Source organism: Ursus arctos, unplaced genomic scaffold (assembly GCF_023065955.2).
Source record: "Ursus arctos isolate Adak ecotype North America unplaced genomic scaffold, UrsArc2.0 scaffold_1, whole genome shotgun sequence".
Classification (NCBI taxonomy): domain Eukaryota; kingdom Metazoa; phylum Chordata; class Mammalia; order Carnivora; family Ursidae; genus Ursus; species Ursus arctos.
The window spans coordinates 16,691,435-16,714,487 of NW_026622763.1; the positions used below are offsets into that span (position 1 = coordinate 16,691,435).

At 36.0% G+C, this 23,053-nt stretch overlaps 1 protein-coding gene across 1 annotated transcript in view; it reads left to right on the forward strand.

Moving 5' to 3' along the window:
• The first annotated feature begins 2,775 nt into the window (after positions 1-2,775).
• SLC35F5 (solute carrier family 35 member F5) overlaps positions 2,776-23,053 on the forward strand; it is a 38,007-nt gene continuing 17,729 nt past the window's right edge. The window contains exons 1-10 of the mRNA XM_026510113.4: positions 2,776-3,067; positions 3,918-4,008; positions 4,143-4,284; positions 7,933-8,076; positions 10,716-10,778; positions 12,878-12,959; positions 13,756-13,946; positions 18,464-18,545; positions 19,184-19,271; positions 22,237-22,301. Coding sequence (XP_026365898.1) covers positions 3,028-3,067; positions 3,918-4,008; positions 4,143-4,284; positions 7,933-8,076; positions 10,716-10,778; positions 12,878-12,959; positions 13,756-13,946; positions 18,464-18,545; positions 19,184-19,271; positions 22,237-22,301 — 988 coding nt within the window. The 5' untranslated portion in view covers positions 2,776-3,027. The remainder of the gene's footprint in view (positions 3,068-3,917; positions 4,009-4,142; positions 4,285-7,932; positions 8,077-10,715; positions 10,779-12,877; positions 12,960-13,755; positions 13,947-18,463; positions 18,546-19,183; positions 19,272-22,236; positions 22,302-23,053) is intronic.

Sequence of the window (23,053 nt, forward strand, 5' to 3'; positions counted from 1 at the left end):
CAGTAACTGTCAGCTTCCTTAGTTTTTGCCCTTTCCAACCAAGGGCCAACTAGAGAAAGGCATTTACTCACTCCTAAACAATCACATAGGATGTCTCGCCTCTAGTTAGCCTTCCTTTTGCCGAGAACCTATCAGGGCATACCCAAAGCCTTTTGTTACTGTAAAGCTTTCAGTCCCTGCCTGCTTTTGGGTCTTGGCCCAATTCAAGTGATGGTGGCTGACAACTTGCTCTAAGAAGCTCTGAATAAATATCCTTTGCTTATTTCCATTCTTGAAACTTAGAGGTGGTTTCAATTCTTAACTAGAGGCCCCAAACACTCATGCCATAATCATTTATAATTTTACTTGAGCTTGAACTTGAACTGTGGTCTTTGAGGCTGGTGTACAGGAGAGTTAGCTAGTGACTGCTCTGTACGCAGACAACTTTGCTTTCAAATTCATATGTACTTTACAGGAGAAAATATATTCTCCATATTTCAGGTGGGTTTTTTTTTTAATGTGTCACACTTAATACCTGGTGGATCTTAAGGGTCTATTCTTGAGAGATCTCAGTGAGGTGTGATCAACTTTGAAGAGTGAAAAGGAAATTAATAAAAATAAAAGATAACCATTTAAGCCTGTGAGACTAGAATAAAAGTGGTACCAACTGACAGAAATGGAGACTTGGAAAAAGAATTAGGTATAAAGGTCAAGAGACAGCAGGAAGCTTAAGTTCATTCAACAAATATTGACTGCCAGCTCTGTGCTGGGTACTATTCTAGATGGTGAGGATATAGTGGAGAACAATATTGACAAAAATCCTTGCTTTTGTGGAACTTGTATTTGAAAATGCAGACAGCTGGTATTTGGCGCAAGACTTTGAAGTTACCGAGGACTTATCCTTGAGCAAGATATGCACTTGGGGTCCAAAGAAAGGAATGCGTGAGATCAGGATGGTGTCACAGCGCAGAAATCTCACCAGAGTCTGCTGTCACGCAGCAGTACAGTGGAATTTTCTTCTGAGGGTACTGGGAAAAAATGCTAATGGAAGATTAACCTAGGGTTGGAGACTACTTGAAGATAGCTGGTCTAGAATTACCTTATCTTCATTATCACGAGAATATCACAGCATTTGTCCTTTAGTGGATGCTCTGGCAGTAGGTGGTAATAATGGTAACTTGGATTTACATACATTTGTAAAGTACTATCATTTACATTATTTAAGAAAAAGCTAGCCCTATCCCTATATTTACAGATGGAGAACTGAGGCAAAATTGAGAGTGGAATAAACCTCAAAATTACATAACAAATTGTGGTCAGATTAAGAATTAGAATATAGTTTTCCTGACCCTTAGATATTGAGAGGTGTTTATACCGCTATTATTTTTTCAGTCTATATATCATAAATGTAGTATATTATGAGCTTGACACTCTAATGAATGTTAAAGAAAGAAAAGAATAAAAAGGGTGCTGGTAAATGTATGCAACCAAATTTGCCCCAAGTAGTAATTTCAAGTACGTGGTTAAGATTTTTCTAATTCTGGGGCGCCTGGGTGGCTCAGTCGTTAAGCGTCTGCCTTCGGCTCAGGGCGTGATTCCAGAGTCCCGGGATGGAGCCCCGCCTTGGGCTCCCTGCTCCGCTGGGAGCCTGCTTCTTCCTCTCCCACTCCTCCTGCCTGTGTTCCCTCTCTGGCTGGCTGTCTCTCTCTCTCTGTCAAATAAATAAATAAAATCTTTAAAAAAAAAGATTTTTCTAATTCTGAATGATTCCCTAGGGGGTGCTTGATGCTGATCATTTATTACAGACTGATTGGATCAATACAAAAAATGTCCATTGGTGTTTCATTAGTCACTTGAATATGTATTTAAGATTAGTGAAACGAGAAGACAAGATAACTAAGAAGTGCATTATATTTTCACTATGGAAGTAAGAAAATTTAATTTCTTTGTGCTATTTGAAGATGTTAAAAATGCACGGGTGGTGAAAAACTTAGTTAAATTACAGAACCCTTTAGTCTTGTTTTTGTCTTCCGAATACAAGTTAGGACGTTGGCCAAGCATTTTTTTCTTATGGGATATTCAAGATAGGAAAAAAATCTATACAGCTTACTATTCACATTTACGGAGTTCTCACTATGTGCCATGAATTGATCTAAGCCCTTCACATTTGTAAACTAATGTAATCCTTGCATATATATGTGTGTATATACATATGAGTATATATATATATAGACAAGATGAGGCAGGTGCTATCAATGAGGAAACAGGGCCAGGGAAGTGAAGTAGCTTTCCCTTAGGGACGGAGCTAACTCCGAGAGCTAGGATCTAGTTTACAAACAAAAGGTTTTGTTTGTAAACAAAACAGAAAGCAAAATTCTGCCAAACCACTTTGCTTTTCGGTCCTCTGCTCGAGAAAGGGATAGAGAGTTTCGTGGCTGAACTTGGTGCGAAATGTAGTTGCTATCTTTCTTTCTAGGGTGGGGCCATCTGGAGCCCCGGCCACCTCCCTCGTCCTTCATTTCGCCCCGGTCACCCACTCTCGCTTCCCTCTTCTTCCACCACGCCCCGCTATACTTCTATCTCCGCTCCTCCCAGTGTCACTGACTCGTCTTCGAGCTCCGCTCCCGGCGCCGGGCAGTACGCTGCTCCACGCCGCCGAGTCACCCTGGAGACGCGCCCACGCGCGGCCAGCCGTCGCGCCGCCATGACGTAACCCCAGCGCCGCCGCCGTCGGGCTGGGGGGCGGGGCCGCAGGGCGGGCGGGCTGGCTGGCCGGCCGGGGGCGGGGCCGGGGTCCGGGGGCGGGGCCGGGGTCCAGCTCCGGGCCTCCGCGGCCATCGCTTCCTGCGCGCTCCCTTCTACTCGCCCGCTCCCCGCCCTCCCGGGCCGAGTGGGGCCGGGTGGCGTCCGCAGCCTCACCCCGAGGGACACCGCGGCTTCAGGGGCTGGGTTTCCAGCGCAGCGCAATGTCAGGCACCGCGACAGCTCTGTGAGTTCGAGGCCGCGGCCGTGGCGCTGGGCGGCGGCGGGTCCGGGCCGAGGCCGCTCATGGTGCCGCCACGACACCATCGCGGGGCAGGAAGGCCAGGTAGGCAGGCAGGGGAGGGCCCCGAAATCCCCCGGAGCCCAAATCGGGACAGAGTGCCCACGAACGGCCCCACCCCCAGCTGTTGGGGTCGGTAGAAGCTCCCTGGCCGAAATGGTATTGGTCTCCGAGGGGCGGCGTGAGGGGAAGGCTGACAGGGGCGTGTGAGCCTGGTCTGGACTCCGACACTAGTGGGAGCTGCTCGAGCGCCACCTCCGCGCTTTTTCTCACTCCCTGGGGAGGCGTCACTGGCTTAACTTTTTTTTCCCCCCTCAAAAGAAGAGGAGGATTCCCTTTAACAGCTGTTTCCTCACTTGTCTCGGAATTACTCTTTCGATCTCAAGAAGCTAGATGCAGTGACAGGCAAGGGTGGGTGGGGAGCGTGGAGTATCCTCTCTCTCTACCACGTGAGGCGATTGGAAACGCGCTGCCAAGACTCACAATAAATCACTTCCTCTCAAAAATCAAACTCCTCTGCAAGAGATCGAAGACAGAAAAGACAGAAGCAGGCGCGAGTCTAGGCATTGCCTCTTGGGGTGGATTCCTCTGTAGGGAGAGGCGAATGGAGTTTCTGTATTTACGAAACTCGGAGGAGCTTTTTACCAGTAGCTGCCTACTCTTAAATATTGCCGTTTATTGAAGATTGCTTTTTTTTTTCCTGTACCGTGTACTTTTCTGAGTATAATTTGAAATATACAGTGAATAACGAGGCTAGAGAAGAGTATCAGTTATATTGAACACATTTTGGTATTTTTCATTTGTTCATTTTGAATTTTAAGGGTAAGAAAGATCTGATGAACCTTATTTTGAGCGGTTGATGTTTTCATAAGCATCATTTTATTGCTGTTTTTAGGTGCGCTGAGTTCTTCACCTCCTTTTAGACTCAGATCTGCCAAGTTTTCAGGCTTTGCTCTTGAAGATCTTAGAAAGGCCTTTAAAGTAAGGTAAATCCCACTTTTAACTTACTGTGTGACTTTCAAACAACATCAGTTAAATGTCAGATGTTCTTTTATACTAATTTTCTACGGTTGTTTTTCAAAAATCTTCTCTAATGTGATCTATATTTTCAAAAAAACAGACTGCAAATGGTGTGTGTATTTATCATGAACCGGATGAATTCCCAGAGCAGTGGTTTCACTCAGCGCAGGCGAATGGCTCTTGGGATTGTTATTCTCCTACTTGTTGATGTGATATGGGTCGCATCCTCAGAACTTACTTCGGTAGGTAATTCTTGTCTAGTAATGATATTGTATAATAATAATATTGCTGTTAATCTGTGATATCTCAGTAATCATTTCTACGTCTCATGCTTACTTAAAGCAGTATTTTGAATGTTGTTGAATTATTTATATTTTCTTTGATATGTGAATTGATGTCAATTCAAGTTGAAACAAAAGATAGTCTTTCTTTCAGTTTTCTTCGATCTTTTAGGGTTATTTTGAAGATGAGACTATATTCTTGTTTTCTTAATATTTGATTATGTATCTCTTGTTTTCCTTCTAAATTTAATTTCTTTGTTTATAAACAATATTTTCTAGTGGAACAAGTATCTAGGTTGCAAAGCCATTTGTCAACATTTAGGGGAAAGTAAGAATGCTTTCAGACAGATGAGTGAAAGTGATCAGAGCTTTCATGTACAGGTCACTATTGGGCATATGCCTGGGTGTGTGCACATTTATACATTTGCTAATTCACACATTGTGAAATACATGGTATATGGTGATTGCATTCAGTTAAAATTTATTTTTCCTTTACCAGTGTCCTCTTGATAGTAATGTGTTATTTTGAGTGCACAAAGTAGTTTTTCTTTCTAATATATATGTAGATACTTTATTCTGTTTGGTTAATGAGCTCTAAAAAAAAGTTGTGCAATTTTATTTTCAGAAATTACTGCTTTTCAACTTACATGTTGTAGTCTTAAGGCTAATATACAAAAGGAAATTGTATTTATAAGATGAACTTAAATGTCAAAAGAAGCAGTTTGCTACCGCTGGTCATTTCACATCATAGTTAAGTAAATAGTTGACACTGACGTTGTAGCCAATGAGTAAATAAATTTTTAGCCGTTTTGGAAGTACACTCTGGAATACAATAGGCCATTTATTATTTTTCACTCTTCTGTAACCCCCCCCCTTTTTTTTTTTAAGATGAACATTCTGTAGTTTAACCACAAAGAAATCTCTTTAATGTTGAAGGGGAAATAAATCTATCTGTAAAACTTTATTTTTGTTTTAAATAAAGAGTTTGGTTTTTATTTGTCAGGTAATAAAATTTAGGACAGAAGAGGAGCTGATCAAATTATAATTTAGCAATCTGTATTCGACGATATTTTATAATTTTGTTATCCAAGAGCATATGTAATATGTCTAATCTTCAGCCAAATATGCACATTAAACTTTTGAGATACATTGTGTATTTCAACAAGAAAATCAGTCTTTTTATTACAGAAAATTTCTAACATATACAAAGTAGAAAGAATGGTATAATGGATCTTCATATACCTAACAACTATTAAATTTTGCCAGTCTTTTCTTAGGCATGTTTTCCTGAAGTATTTTAAAGTCTATTCTAGCCACTTGTAATTTCACCTGTAAATTCTTTCATACTCATCTCAAACTGAAAAGGTCCTAATTTGTAAAAATATAATCACCGTACCATTAACAACATTGTATGTCTAACAAAATTAATTATAATTTTTTTTAAATCATCTGGTACCTGGTCCATATTCAAATTTCTTTTAAGTTGCTTCCATTCCTTAACTGTGTTCCCTAACCTCCACCTTTTTTTTTTTAAATGATGCTAATGATTCGTTGGAAAAACTGAATCATTTTTCCTATAGGATATATCACACTGTCTTAGTCCACTTGGGGTACCACAACAAGACTGCCATTAGCCTGGGTGGCTCAGACGACAGACATTTATTTCTTACAGCTCTCGGGGCTCGAGAGCTCAAGATCAAGGCCCTGGCAGATTCGGTGTCTGCTGAGGACCCACTTCCTGGTTCTTAGGTGGCAGTCTTCTCACTGTGTCCTTAAAAGGCCGGAAGGTCAGCAAAGCTGTCTGTGATATCTTTATAAGGCACTAATTCCTTTCATGAGGGTTCTGCACTTGACCTAATCACCTCCCAAAGGCCCCACCTCCTAATACCATCACATTGGGAGTTAGAATTTTAACATATTGGGGCACCTTAACCAGCGGTTAAGCGTCTGCCTTCGGCTCAGGGCATGATCCCGGCGTTATGGGATCGAGCCCCACATCAGGCTCCTCCGCTATGAGCCTGCTTCTTCCTCTCCCACTCCCCCTGCTTGTGTTCCCTCTCTCGCTGGCCGTCTCTCTCTAATAAATAAATAAATCTTTAAAAAAAATTTTTTTTAACATATTAATTTTGGGAGGATACACGTATTCACTCTAGAACACATTTCAAATTTAGCTGATTGTTTCCTTGGGTTGTCATTTAACTCGCTCCTCCTTTTCTCCTATTTCCTGTAAAATGGTAGTTAGATGTACAGTCCTGATTTGATTCAGGTTCAGTTTTTAGAAAAAACACCTTGGTGGTACTGGGTACTTCTTGTGACAACACATGAGGTGCATAATGACTGCAAGTCTTACTTTGGATGATGCCAACTTCAGCACTATAAAGTTTCTCATCAACCTTTAGGTAATAGTCAAATATCCTTGTGATTATTGCCCAGATAGAGTATTTCATTAGGGGTTGTAAAATGATGATTTTTCTAAGGGTCATTCCTTGTGCATTTATTAGCTGAGTTCTTTAAGGAGAGGTTTTCACCACTACCGTTTGGTTATTCTGAAACATGGTTCATATAGGAAGGGTTGAATAAATCTTGATTCTTTGTTTGTTTTAGAGTAATGTTGCTTAGCAACTTTGAGTAGTAACCATAGAGTATGATCATGCATTCATGATTTTTTGTGGATTTTATGTTTTTCAGACAATTGTAGTTACTCCTTTTGGTGCTTAAACTGTACTGTCTTTGACCAGTGGGAACCTCTTCAAATTGGCTCCACTGTCCTTTCAATATGACCCTATTAATCTTTAACATCCTATTTGCTTTCTGGCACAAGATGCCCCAGGCTCATCTGGTAATTTTCTTGCCCCATATTTGGATTTGATCATTTCTTTAAGAACCCATGGTTTCTTTTATTGCAAGATGATACAGATCACTTTCTCAATTCTATAGGTGCTCATTCCTCCCGGGTTGTCATTTTTTCTAGGCCTTTCAATGTATATAACTAGGAAATTTTTTTTTTTAAGGAAACAAAAAATGAAGAATTCTAAGTTAAATGAAGCTTATAGGTTTTATGTAACTTCCTAACAACATTAACCTTCATGCAGTTTTATTCATATGCCATTCTACTTCATTGCCTTTCTTCTTTATGCAGTTTTCTCTGGGCTGTTATTCAGCCCTACACATGCAGCTCAAGAATAGCTTCTCTTAGGAATCTTCCACAATCCTCAAAATGATCTGTCCCCCTTTGGTAATCCCACAGTGTCTGTATACCCCTGTTGTGGTACTTAGCATATTATGCTGTGTACTTTTCATATATATGTGAAAGGAAAGACTGCATTATTTTTCCTTAGCTCCTAGCGCAAGTACTCTTGCTAGGTTTTTAATGAATGTTGAACAAAACTTTTTTTGGGAGTTGTTGCTGCTTTGTTTGGGAATGTTATCTTTTGTATACAAGCAAATATAATATTTAGAAATGAGTATAAAATATTTTTGTAATGTCTTCTGATCTTCCCTTCCACATGAACTTCTAGAGTTTAAAGTCATGTAATAGCTTTATTTTGCTGGAGATAAGTAATAAGGTTTAAAGTCATTTCATAGTTTATGTAAATTTTTTCTCTACAGTATGTTTTTACTCAGTACAACAAGCCATTCTTCAGCACCTTTGCAAAAACATCTATGTTTGTTCTATACCTTTTGGGCTTTATTATTTGGAAACCATGGAGACAACAGTGTACAAGAGGATTTCGAGGAAAGAATGCTGCTTTTGTAAGTTTTAAATTTTAAGTGTTTGTTGGAGAGGGGATTTATTTTTTCAAAGTTTAAAGTTCTTAGTTTCTTGAAGGATATCAGATTTTAAGTTGTTCGGTTAAGTGAGTGTAGATAGCATGATATAAGAGAAACCTACTTGTGTCCAAAATTTTAAATTTATTCTTCTAATCAACTCGGTATCGGAATATCTTGTGAGAAATCAAAGGTACATAAGCACTTTCTTTCCCTTATCTTGTAAAATCCTCTGGGTTGTTAAAAATAGAACTAGCCCAAATCATTAATGTGAAGATGAAGATGGGAGTGAGGAACAAGAGGACTATCTGGAGTCTTTGGTCATTTGCATACCAGATGAGTGTCATCTAAATAGTTGTAAAGTTGCTCTTAGAAATAAAGTAAAGCAAGGTTTTATTTATTAAGATGAAAAAAGATTATTTCCAGCCATCTTTCAGATGTTTGGCTAACCGAATTATATTATATTCTTTCCTTGATGTAACATAACATGCTGATTGATAGTGTTGACAGAAATGGCAGTTTATATAGTGATATATTTTCTAGAAGTAGAAACTAAATTTTTGAGAATGAAGAATAAAACTGCCTCTTAAATTAATTCTTTTCTTTTTCCATTCTTTCTCCTTTTCTCTTCTTTTAAAATTGTGATAGAATGTATATAACGTCAGATTTACCATTTTAGCCCTTTTTTCTTAACCCTCTTTTTTTATTGTAGTAGAGTATATATGACATAAAATTTACAACTTTAACCATTTTTAAATGTAAAGTGGTATATAGCGAACATTTTAAATGCTCAGTGGCATTAACTACGTTCACTTTGCTACATAACCATCACCACTGTCCCATCTTCCAAACTTTTTCATTATCCCAAACGGAAACTCTGTACCCATTAAATAATAACTAACTCCCATTCCTCACTCCTCCCAAATACTTTCTTTCTCTTAATTATTTTCTTTTATGTGTACTTTTTTGGTGCATTAGACTAGTGTTATTTCTCGTCTTTTCTAATGAACTCTTTCCATTTTTTACTTTGTAAAAGTAATACATATACATTATAGAAATGCATATATACATTGTACTATTACAGGTAGGAGTATGTTACATGTATATACTACATGCACATTACTGAACATTTAGAAAATATAGAGGAACAAAAAGAAGAAAATAGTAAATTCCACCATTCAAGGAATAACTTCAGAGTATTTTGACGTATATCCTGTCATTCTTTTTCATGTGTGTATTTTTATTTTATTTTTTACAAAAGTGAAACTGTACTATTATGTCCTGTTTTACAGTGGACTTTCTGTTCTTAGTGGTATATCATGAACAACTTTCTGTGTAATTTATTATTCCTAGAACATTTTTTAATGTTAAGTTTTTTAAAATTGTAGTAGTGATGCATGTTCATTGTTGAAGATGAATTATGGTAACGTGAAGAATAAGAATAGTCTGTCCGTAATCTCATCATTCTACAACCACTGTATATGATACTTTCTGTAGCTAAGTGTTCATGTGCATATATGTACAATTATAGAAGTAAGTTTAGTCCTTATCATTGTCTAACTGATTTTACTTTTTACTTAACAATATATCATGAATACCTCTCCAGGCTAATAAATAAACATTTGTTATTATCTTTTCTATTTTATTTAACTGTTACTTGATAGTTAGATTGTTTTCACTTTTTCTTTTGATATAAGTAAATAGAATATCTTTATACACATCTATAGTTATTTACTTAGGATAAATCTGCAAAGTATAATTGCTGTATCGATAAAACAATAATGCCATTTTTCAAGCTTTTGCTTCCTATTGCTAAATTATCATCTATAATTCATATCTCTGTTAGCAGTGCATGAGAGTGAATCCTTACCACAATCCCAACATTTATCAATTTGATAGATGAACAATGATATTTTGTTTAATCTGCATGCTTTTGGTGGTTTTTTATATATTTGTTGCACAATAGAATTCTTTTTTGGAGTTGTCTATATCTTGTTCCTTTTTCTACATTGTCTCCTTCTTATTGACTTACAGGAATTCTTTAAGAGCATGGGCCCTGGTATTTGAATTTTGTTCTGTCATTTGCTGATTGTGTGACCTTGAGCTAGTTATTTAACCTCTTCAGACTTTAAGCAAGGATAATGATAGGGTAGCTATGGGTGAATAAAAACGTGCTTGTACGGCACTAGCCTAGGGTTCTCCAAATGTGGTCCAGTCCATTGTCCATTTAGGGGGTTCTTGATGTTAATACTATTATCATGATAACACTAAGATGTTCTTTCTCTTTTTCATTAACCCACCCATCCTTTTCCTTCTTATCTGATATGTTACAGTAAATAGTATTGTGAAAAGGTCATAAGTTTTGTATTTAGACTGACTTTGGTTTTAATCCTGGCTCTGTTACTTAGATGAAATCTCTCAGCCTGTTGCTTCATCAGTAAAATGAAGATGGTAATACCTACCTTGCATAACTGAATACTTGGCCTTAGCTGCTATTATGATTACTAATAATTATACCCTTATAATAATCTGGATTTTTTTTATTCTGTTCCTTTGGGTGTGACTGACAGCAGCCTTACTTTATAACATGAGTTTAATCGAATTTTATGTCCTGTTATCTGTAGTTTGCAGATGCTGAAGGTTACTTTGCTGCTTGCACAACAGATACAACTATGAATAGTTCTTTGGTAAGTGCTTTTTTTCTCATCAGGAGTGGAATGGGTGGAGTTGAGCCACGACAGGAAGGACTGAAATAGCTTTGTAAAACCACTATATTAGGATGTAGATATATCCTAATATTGGGTGCCCACCGTAAGAATTGTAATATGGTACTTTCTTTCTGGGACCTTGAAGTAAGCAGTTCAGCCTTCTGAGAGAGAGGGGAAGAGGAGGACAATTGGTTAAGGAGTGAAAATCCTAAGGGACAGTCCTTTGTCCTTTGTTTCTTACCCACTTCATCACTTTGTATTCATTATTATTATCACTTAGAAGCAAATATATTTGTTTGACACTGAGCATATATAAGCAAATTGTTCATTTGTTCCACAGATTTTTTTCGACAAAGTTTTAAGAGCACTTTTTTTTTTAAAAGATATATTTATTTATTTGAGAGAGAGAGCATGAGGAGGAGGAGCAGAGGAAGAAGGAGGGAGAATCTCCAGCAGAGTCCCCACTGAGCGCAGAGCCCAGCACAGGGCTCCGTCTCATGACCCTGAGATCATGACCCGAGCCTAAAGGAAGAGTTGGATGCTCCCCCAGCTGCACCATCGAGGTGTCCCTTAGTGTTGAGCACTTGTTCTAGGCTCTAGAAATACATAGCTTATGTTCTAGTGTGTGAGAGTGTGTGTTCAGGGAGGGCAGAAGAGACAGATAATAAGTGATCAAGTAAAGTAATTAACATATTCATTTATTTTAAGCACTTATAATCTAGTTTGAGAGAGGGTATGTAGAAATCTTTTTTTTTTTTTAGATCATCACTAAGGCATCTCTTTTAAGGTGTATTGTTCCAAATGTGGTATTCTATCTGAGAAAAATTGTAAAGTTTCCCTAAAGTTTAACATCAGTATATAAAACATTAGCATGGTGGCCTTATTGCCAGTATAGTTTTTTACTTGTTTGTCTGGCTTTTAGGACTATAGTTACATGCAGGGTAGATTACCAGGTGCTATGAAGAGTTTATGAAACTTAGAGAAAGTGTCATTCTGTTTCTCTGGGATCTTAAGAATCCGCAAAATTAATATCAGTTGTCCCTATCAGGGTAGAAGGCAGAGTGGAGGTGACAGATTATTCTTCTACCTCCTCTAATACATTTTTGCTGTTTTCAGTAAGATGGGTATGTCAGATTGTTCTAGGCCAAATGCTTTAATGAAAAGCTCAGTGTAACGAAGAGACTGTCTATTTTCAGATCCATTGCCTCTTCATTTACTGAGTAGTTTTCATTGGCAGAGTTCTATACCAAGAGCTAAAAGAGAATTGAATAGAAAACATTTTCTGTTAATTTAAGAAACAGCTTAGTTGGAGAATTGTGCCTTCAATATAGATCATTTAAAAAACATTTGTAAAAACAGTAGAGGAATTCAGAACCACTTAAGAACACAGACCTTTAGAGCATGGTTAGATAAACCTATTGTCTAGACAATTCTATTGTCTACCACTTGGTTATTTTACATCTCTGTTTCTAGGAAAGTTTTTAAATACCATTTTATGAGGTTGTTATGAGGACTAATGAGAAAGACATGTTTAACTGCTCTGGACTTGGTAACTGGTACATTGTGAGAACTGATAAACGGTAGCCGATTTTTTCTTGTTTATTAATCCTGTAATGGTTTTCAGGAATCTTAATCTTTAGTTGAATCTTCAGTAATCAGAGGAAACAATTTGGCAAATTCATACACATATTAGATCTTGATTATCACTTCATTGTCTGCCTTCCCCTGTAAACTATATCATCATCGAGGACAGAGACTTTGTCTTTTTTCAGTCTTATATCCCCAGGATCTAGAACAGTTTCTGACATAGTAGAACTCAGCATGTATTTGTTAAAAGAATAAATGAAAAGGAATTGGAGATAATCTGTTAGCTCGAGAAGAGGTCTGTTTTTATGACATTTAAATGTTAAGTATAATGTACCAGTGCTATTCCAGTACATTTTGGGAAAATTCTGCTGTGGTGAACAGCTGTGTTTTGAGTGGTATTTATGTCTACATGCCATCAACTTAAATTTTAGCCAATATATCAGCTATTATACTTGCTGTTTATATTTGTTTCTGTTTTTGTTACATTCTAGAGTGAACCTCTTTATGTTCCTGTGAAATTTCATGATATTCCAAGTGAAAAACCTGAGAACACAAACATTGATACTGAAGAAAGTAAGCAAAACTTAGAATTTTTATAACTTAGAAATGGGAGGAAATTTTAGCTTCATTTAAGCCATCCCCAAACTTAGTGATTTTGTGGGTTGATGGGGATCACCTGGCATTTCTTCTTTTCCATGATGTATTGTCCTGGCCTCTAGTCTTCCAGAAGTTTGACTGGAAGCTTTTATTTAAACCAGAAATAATTTCCAAATATCAGATATCTCTATGGTTTCATCATACATATATATGTATATATTTAAATGAACAAGATCCTCTTCAGCCATGCCATTTGAGACTCCTAATAGCAAATTACAGGAGTTTTGTTGGTTCTGTGAATTGAGTAAAGAATATCAGCTTCAGTGTAAGCACAGTATTTATCCATAATACTCTCTTGCAAAGAATGGACCTCTAGAGGAATGTTCTGCATGCTGGACCAGGAACATAATTCTCATAAATTGGCTATCTATGAAGATAACTCCAAATAAAATTTTGTCATAAATGCTAAAATAATAACCATACTATAATCCTGATCTAGGCAGTTGTGTATGTACACAATTGCAGAACTTTTCTTTGAATATTGGTCTCATTTTAAAACCTTTAAAACATTTTTATAGATGAAAATGTTTTTCCTTTTACTCTTTGAGCAGAACTGCCCCAGGTAATAATAGAACTCCGGTTTTCTTTGCTGTCCCAAGTCTGATTATATGTAGATTAAAGAATATGCATTTATCAGTAAATTAAAACTTGTGACTTTCATTGGATGTGAGGGGAGACGTTAATGATTTTGTATTATTCTTTTCCTTTTAAGCTCCCAAAAAGTCTCGTGTAAGGTTCAGTAATATCATGGAGATTCGGCAGCTTCCATCAAGCCATGCATTGGAAGCTAAGTTGTCTCGCATGTCATATCCTACTGTGAAAGAACAAGAATCCTTATTCAAAACTGTGGGGAAGCTTACTGCAACTCAAGTAGCAAAAATTAGCTTTTTTTTTTGCTTTGTGGTAGGTCTTCTCTTTATTATATGTTTAGAACTTGAATTTTAAGACAATATACATGCCAGCAGTATGCTATGGAAACGTAACACTGTTAGGTTGCTTAACTGTGACTTTAAAACTCAGCTATCTGGCATCATTGGGAACTTTGAATATCAAGTCAGCAAATGCTTACCATACCTCAAAGAATTCAATCAATACTATAACACAACAACTACTTATATATATTCAGAATTTGGCATTGCTTCATGGTCAGGATAATTAATAGTTATTTTACACTATGATATATACAAAGGCTGGTAAATAACCAGATGAGAGTTTACTGTATGCATTGATTTTGTTGAATAAGTGGTTTTGTAGTTGTATAGTAAATTGGTGTAAATGTCAAATATTTTAGCAAGTACTCAAAATAAACACTTCTATAGAATTTATGTTATTGTTAATAGTTTTTCTATTAATAAACTGAAAAATGTGCTAAAGATTTCACATAGAATAATCATACAGCAAATATTATTTTAGAATAAGCTGGGATTAGACTTGTCCGAGTTAGTGAAAACTGAAGTTTAGAATTCGATAGTGAATTTCAGGGCTCTTTTCCTGCATATGTCATTGGGAGCAGCCTAATCCAAGGTGGTTTAATACGAGCCTTTAAGATTTTAAATTTATACTGAGCTTTTTAAAAGACCAGATAATGCAGTGCTAATGTCGAATCATTAGCCTGATCATAAGATTTTTTTACTTCACAGTTTTGCCTCATTGCAGAGCCCATTTTTCTCCATCCTCCTCCTGAATAACATCTAGCTGAGTGATGCCTTGATTAATATATTCAGCAGTACAAATAAAAAAATCATTGTGAGTTACGATAATTACATATATACTAAAATTAATTTAAAGGCTCATACATTTGGTGTATGCTGTTAATTATTTTTTCTGTTTGCTTGTTTTAAATGAATGTAGAGCAAGACTAAGCTTTATCATATGTTACCTAATTTTCAAATGAGACTTGAGGTGAAGAATAATAAAGCATCTACATAGTAAAAGTTAAAAACAAAGATGAAAAGAGTCAGATTAAATGGGTAGGATGTGTGTGTGGTGGAAAGAAGCTGGCTGTGGAATGGGATGATTATATCAGGAACTCTGATTTAAAGGAAGAAAGCTACTTTGAGCACACAATTCATCTCTGGCAAATTGGTAAAAGGAAAAGCAAAAAGGAAAACCTCCTGAATTACACAGCTATTTGCCTATTAAAAGGAACTATTTCCCTTCATTGGATAAAAGCAAACTTTTTTCCCAACTCACAACTCTGAGAGAATGTGTTACATAAGTACATTATATAGGTACTATTCCATGCTGACTTACAGATAAATATGTCCATATAAAAAGCCTTTTAAAAAATTGTGGTAAAATATATGTGCTATAAAATTTGCCATTTTAACCTTTTTTTATCATTTTAACCATTTTTAAGTGTATATTCAGTGGCATTAGGTACATTCACACTGTTGTGCAACCACCTATCGACAGAACATTTTTCATACTACAAAACTGAAGTTCTATATCCATTAAATAACTCCCCTTTCTCACCTCCCCCTGCCTCTGACAGCCACCATTCTGCTTTCTGTCTCTATGAATTTGACTACTCTTAAGTACCTTGCGTGAGTGGAATTCTACACTGTTTTAATTTTTTTTTCCCTTAAGATTTTATTTATTTATTTGTCAGAGAGAGAGAGCACGCACTAGCAGGGGGAGTGGCAGGCAGAGCAGGCAGAGGGAGAAGCAGGCTCCTCACCGAGCAGGGAGCCGGATGTGGAGCTCCATCTCAGGACCCTGGGATCCTGACCTGAGCCTAAGGCAGACGCTTCACCTACTAAGCGACCCAGGCGCCCCACTGGTTTTCCTTTTATAACTGGCTTATCTCAGCATAAAGTCTTCAAGGTCCATCCTCGTAACATGTGTCTGAACTTTCTTCCCTTTTAGAGGGTGAATACCGTATCACTGTACAAATACACCACATTTTGTTTATTCATTGTGGATCTGCACTTGGGTGCTTCTACCTTCAGTAGTGTTTAAAAAAAAAAGTCTTTAGTAAGTTACAAGAGTTGAAAACTATGTTAGTCTTTAGTAGAGACATTTCTGTAGAAAGAGTAAGATAGTCCAGGTATATAGCTTTTTGGAAATCTAACTTAAGAGTGGTAAGCTTTGATAAGGTTTAGAGCAGTGCTGTTCAACAGAAATATAATATGAGCCTCAAATGCAGGTGACATACGTATTTTTCAATTTTCTACAATTAGAAAAATTTTTAAATTTTTAAGAGAAATCAAGAGAAACAGGTGAAGTTAATTTTAATACTGTTTTTATTTAACCCATTATATGTAAACTATTTTAATATGTTATCTATATAAAAGTTATTAATGAGATAGTTTATTTTTGTTAGTATTAATATTCTAAGCATTTCATTTTCTATTTCATTTCAATTTCAGTTTTTATTTCAATTTTAGTTGTTAAATATTTCAATACAGACTTGCCACATTTCAGTTCTTTAGTAGCTGCATGTGGCTAGTGGCTAGTGTATTGTACAGTGCAGGGCAGGAGTTACTAATTCCTGTATTTGCCGGTCCTCCTTGAATATCTTTTGTCTCGTTAGGGCTTACAATGTTTTAATTTTTCTCTGTAGAATATAATTTAGGTCGTACAGTGTTTACCTTGAATATTTTCTATGATAATTTTAAGATAACTTACCACTCATGAAATAATGAAATATATAAGTTATTTGTGATAGATTGTTTATTAGTAAGTGGTTGTCCTCCACTGTGAAATAATGAAGGGGAAGCATTGTAAGGTTAATTTTTATTGGAGGTAATTGAGATGGGTCTTCTTTTGAAATGAGGGTGCCTTGGGTTTGAGAGCTAGAAAATGGGGAGAGGTGTAGAATAGAAAGATCTTTCTAGAAAGGGTTTATAGCTAATGATGATTTCTTACGATTTTTGAATGGCTGCTACCTGAATGATCTGTCTTTATTTCTTTATCGTGCATTAGCAGAGACCAGTGAGATTGTCTGGAAAATGAGCACAGTATGTGTTAAAGTGTTAAGGAAAGTGGGTCAAGAGAGCTAATTATCACCCTATAAGTATTATCTGTTCTTGTAGATAGATCTCCAAAAGATGATTAAGAGCAGGATCTTCTACCTTTTTTCTAGCACTTCATATATGTTAGATATTGCTCATCTTAGCAATTGTTACCTCATTTTCTTGTTTAGAAAGTCCAGTGAAATTATCTAGGAAGTCGGAGGACTACAGACGGTGTCAAAATCACTTTGCCGTAGTTTTATTCTGGCTTTCGTCTTGAGTACGGTGTAGACTAAGTGGAGTCTACTAAACTCAGCTATCTGCTACCTTCCAGCAGTGCTCTAAGATCATATGTCTTTGTTGCTTTGTTGAAGTATAAATGCTAATAATTATAGTACTCACTTAACTACAAGTTCTCAGAGAGATCAAGAGATGCCTCTGTCTTAAGAGAGGGATCTTCAGTGGAATATGAATATGTTTAAGTAACAGTGATGCCAAAACCAGTTAGGTAAGCAGTTAATTTACTTTGATTGACCCAGCAGTCTGCTGCTTAGTGTATGTATTAGTGACGCTCACGCACACGTGCACCAGGAGGCACGCACTAAAATGTTCGTAGTAGCTTTGTTTGAAATAGTCTAGAAGGATCCATTGACAGAAAAATGGATGAGTTGTGGTAATATGTTTTAGAATATCTGATAGCAGTGAAAATAAATGAATTTTGGAACTCCTCCCACGTGCGCGTGCGCGCGCGAGCACACACACACACACACACACACCCGAGGCTTCATCAAAAAGAGATCTTTTTTACTCCTTAAATCGCATTAGGTACAGTATTGAGAATATAAGAATATCCTAGCCTAGATGAGCAAAAGAAAGGGAAAAAATATCCTCATAACTGGAAAACTTCCTTTCATTATATCCAGTTATGGGAACTCTGTATTATGTCTCCAAACTGAGAATCAGAGATAGAATCACAATTAGCCAGCAAATTCACATTTTTCATTGGACATTTTTAAATTTCCAAAGAGTGATTATGTCCTTTTATGTTTCAGTCTACCTAGCTTGCTATTTTGATCCATCCCCAAAGGTGTCATCTTGTTCAATAGATTTCTCATCATGCTGTGTTCATCTGTACCTATTTTAATATTTGAGAATTTCCCCAAATTTTAATTTGGCTTAGATAAACTTTAATAGAATGCTAGAAATGCTTGGATAAAGCAAATTTTAAAATTGATTTAATATTCAGTTTTACCCTAGTTGTTAATTTCTTAAGGGAAATTGAATAGCAAAGATCTTCAATCTAATTATAAGTGCCCTCTTTTTAGGCCTGTGATTTTTCAATAGAAAGCAATTTTAAAAGCTCTTACGATAAAATATTAAGGAGGGGGAAAAGAGGGGCCTGTAAATTATGACAGATAAAAGCATGTCATTCATTAGGTTTTACTTTGTTTTCTTTTTCTTTAGTGGTTTCTGGCAAATTTGTCATATCAAGAAGCACTTTCAGACACACAAGTTGCTATAGTTAATATTTTGTCCTCAACTTCTGGTAAGAAATTTGTCTTCAAAATCTACATTGTAAGTTGAAATCTGTTTCTGTTATATATATATATACACACATACATATATGTGTGTATATATACACGCACATACACACATACACATTTTTATCTTATTACAAATTATTACATTCATTCTAATGTACGTTAGTGTATTGTAACTACATAATATTTGTAGTTTTATGCTGTGGCCTTGTGCTATTTATATTCCTTTGATTATTTTATGGTATTTTTTTATGTAGCATATTGAGGTTTTATAGGCTGGTTCTTTGTATTGTAGTCATTCCTTTCACATATTCTTTCTGAAGATCTTTTTCTAGACCCTTTGGCTAAATGTAATTGCTTATTTCAGAACCATAATTTACCCTATGAAAGATGTTTTATTTTAAAAATTGAATCACCTTCCAAATCTGGGAGAGGAAGAGTATTTTTGAAGCTATAAAAATAACTTGAGCACACATGCTTGATTATGATGAGGTCATAATGTTACTCTGAGTGTTCAATTTCACTGTCTTATTAGTTTAAAGTAAACGGGGCTGTACTTAATCTGTGTTATTAAAATAAGCATGGTTTAGTTTAAAGGCTGTTTTTGACAGTATTTAAACTGATGTATCTTTTTTCCTTGTAGGACTTTTTACCTTAATTCTTGCTGCAATGTTTCCAAGTAACAGTGGAGATAGATTTACTCTTTCTAAACTATTAGCTGTAATTTTAAGGTAAGAATATAGCATAATAGTTAGTTAATTCTGCTTAAAAATATGATGTTTAAAAAATTTCTGGTAGTGACATAGGATAGTTTATATTATAGTATACCGTATAGGCAGAGAAAGATGAGGATAAAAGAAGGTTTTATATGGCAGCATGCTACTCAGCCTGTGTCACATCCTTAACTAGTTTTCTAAATGTTCCTGGGGAGAGTAACTGGAGGGAAGGACACCAAGGCAGCTTTGGCTCCCATTCATGGGAGGACAGATGGTATATAATACTATGTATTTTACCGATGCTTACGTTTAACTTAATGTGGTAACTTAATCCTCATTACCTCCCAAGTTCCTATTTCCTTTTCCTAAAACAAGTTCCCTTTTTTGTTTTGATTTTGGCTTTTACTTCTACTTTTGGAAGTCAAACATGCAGTCTTTTCTGATGACTCCGCCTCAAGTGATCTTTCAGTTATGTTCTGTATAAATCATTTGGCAACTTTGCATTACTGTATAGCATCAGTATTGTCAATAACTGTATTTAAGTCTTTTATTTTTATGTGACTTTGTGTATGTTTGTCTTGTCTTTTCTGTGGATTTTAAACCTTTAAGGGCCAAGGCCTTGTTTTATCCTTACTTGTGCCACCAACAGTCTAGCCTAGGGCTTTGCTTACCAGCAGTACTCAAAAAAGATGTGTCAGTTTAATAAAGCTGTTGTTTTTTACAGAAAAAAAATCAGAAATCAGAGAAGGTAGTAGAATGATTTAATGGAGTGAGTAATGTTTCTTAGCTGTCAGAACTGGGTTTGAATTAGAGCTTTGTTCTTTGTTTCTGTCAGTCCCCTTAAACTCTCTGAGAGGGCTTCTTAGGTGAGAAAATGATGATAGCATCTACTTTCCAACCTTGTTTTAAAGTTTGGAGGGAATATATATATAAAATGATTGTCATGGGGACTGAGGTACTCTTATTATGATGGGTTTTTCCTTTATAGATATAACCATGGTAGTTTCCAAGGGTAGGCAGGTTGACCAACTAATTTACTATTTAGATTTTATGGCCACTAGAAGTTTATTATATTGCATGATTGACTAATTGTTTTAGCCAAACATTTTTTTGTATTGGGGAAATCCTATATATTTGTACTGGAGAAGTAAACGAGGCTTTATTCAACTTTATTCAAAATTCATGCTAATTTTTAACTTTTCTCTGTACTATATTAATAAAGTTTTGAAAAAGAAGGAAATAGATATAAAATATTGAACGTGGTAAGTATTTTGACAAAGCCCATTAGAGTAGATCTAGAACAGGGGTCAGTAGACTATGGTGAGCTAGCTTCTTCCTATTTTTGTAAATAAAGCTTTATTGGAATATAGCCGCTCCTATTTGTTAGCAAACTGTCTACGGCTACTTACGCACCATAATGACAGTTCAGTTGCAACAGAGACTATATGGTCTGCAAGCCTAAAATATTTACTGTTTGTTCCTTTAAGGAAGTTTTCTTGACCTGTGGTCTAGAAAAATTATTACTTAGAATTTTTTTGTGTATTTATTACATGTTCTTAATACTGTATTGAACATTGTTTTATACTTTGTTTTGAAATAACCTTACACATCAGTTTCTGAGGTTATAAAAAGAATTTGACATAGCAACAATCTTGAAGGAAGTCTTCTGATAAGCTAAAAAGTCTCACTTCAGTCAAGAGACAAAAAAGAGGGTACCCGCCATCTAAACTATCTGGAATTCAGTCCTGCCTCCATCATTACTAGTTTTGCGATTTCTTGCCTCTCTGTGTCACAGTTTCTTGCTTTTCTGTGTCACAGTTTCCTCACCTGTAAGTTGGGAATACTAGTAAGATTTGTCTGAAAGGATTCTTATGAGGATTAAATGAGTTAAAACTTTAAAAGTGCTTGAAAGAGTGTCTGATGTATAATAGGTGCTCAATGTATTTAGTCATTGTGATTATTATTATCTAAATGGAATTGAAACCTCTAGTTTTTACTATGTTGTGGGTGGTCAATAAATAATAGCTGAATTTAAACAACAGAAAATTGTAATATTTAATTGAGAGACATGAATACTTAATGTAACTAGATTTGACTTATATAATTCCATAAGGAAAAAATATTTTTTTTAATATTCCTCTCTCGTGTCACTTAGCTTTTTGGATCAGTAGGTGAAAGAATTAGACTGGCTTTTAAAAAAAGTTAACACTATTTTATCTGCTTTGAAAATATGTACAATTACAAGATGCATAGGAATAGACAGTATAAGCTCTCTGAGAACAGGAACCACATCTCTTTTGTTTGCTGCTGTAACACAGTGCTTAGCTCAATAAATAATAACTTAAAAATTTTTTTTCAATAGATAACAGTTGAGTGAATGAATGATCTCTGATTTCTCTACATTTTTAATTCAGTGTTTTTTCATCCATTAATTAATCATTTAAACATTTAAGGATAGTTTTGCTAATCTAGGTTTTACTCGTAGGCAAGAGTTAGTGCTATTGCTAGGTTTGTATGGATATACTGTATGTGTATCTTCAGAAAAAACGTTTGGAAGAGGGCTGACAAGTTGGCAACTTCGTTAACTGGAAAGTAGTAGGTAGCACAGGAGGTAAAAATGCTTCCCTAGAAGCAGACTGGCTGAGTTTCAGTCCCAGCTGTGTGATCGTGGTCAAGGTACTTTGTATGTTTGTGCATTAGTTTTCTCAGGTGTAAAATGGTAATGGTGGTAACAATAATACCTTTATTACAAGGTAATATGTACATTTCGTGAGAATTAAATGATTACAAGTATAGCACTTAAACTGCCCTGTTAATATTGTTAGATATTATTAATTAAATCACTAAATTCTTTGACAGTTGTAGTTTTGCCCAGTTTTGAGAGTAGTCTAGATCACTTGTAAATAATTTTTATCTTTATTATTAGCCCTTTCTCAGGAGTTTATTGTTTTGCTCATCAGTAATCCTATTATTCCCGTAGCATTGGAGGTGTTGTGCTGGTAAACTTGTCAGGGTCTGAGAAATCTGCTGGAAGAGATACAATAGGTAAGTATGTGACTCTGCATTCTTTCTGTTAAGAGTATACCAGAAAGTTTTGTGCGTGTCATTATTTGTGTCCTTGCATGCGTGTGCACACACACACAGAGGGTGGGCACTAATGGGTTCTTTTTTCAACTTTTCCTTTGGAAATAATGTAAAAAATTTCAAAAATAGTTCACAGAATTCTCATATAGCCTTCACTCAGTTTCTTCGCTAACTATGTACATAACTGCAGTATAATTATAAAAGTCAGGAATTAACATTGATTATTTTATTTATATATATATATAAATAGTTTTTTATTTTTTTTTTAGAGAGGGAGAGAGATGGGGCCTGGGGAGGGACAGAGGGAGAGAAAGAGAGAGAGAGACTCTTAAGCAGCCTTCATGCCCAGTGCTGAGTCCCATGTGGGCTCAATTTCACAACCCTAAGATCCTGACCTGAGCCGAAATCGAGTTGCCGCTTAACCGACTGAGCCACCCAGGCACCCCAACATTGATTATAATTAAATTATCTAGTCTATATGTATAACCTTTTCAAATCTCACCATTTTCCCCACTAATGTTGTTTTTCTGGTACAGTATCACTTGTTGCATTTAGTTTTCATATCTCCTTAGCTTCCTTTAATCTGGAACTGTCCCCCAGTCTCTGTTGTTGTTGTTGATGGTGGTGGTCTTTTTATATAACCTTAACACTTTTGAAGGATACTGTCTAGTTGTTTTGTGGAATGTTCTCACTTTTGGTCTGTCTGATACTTC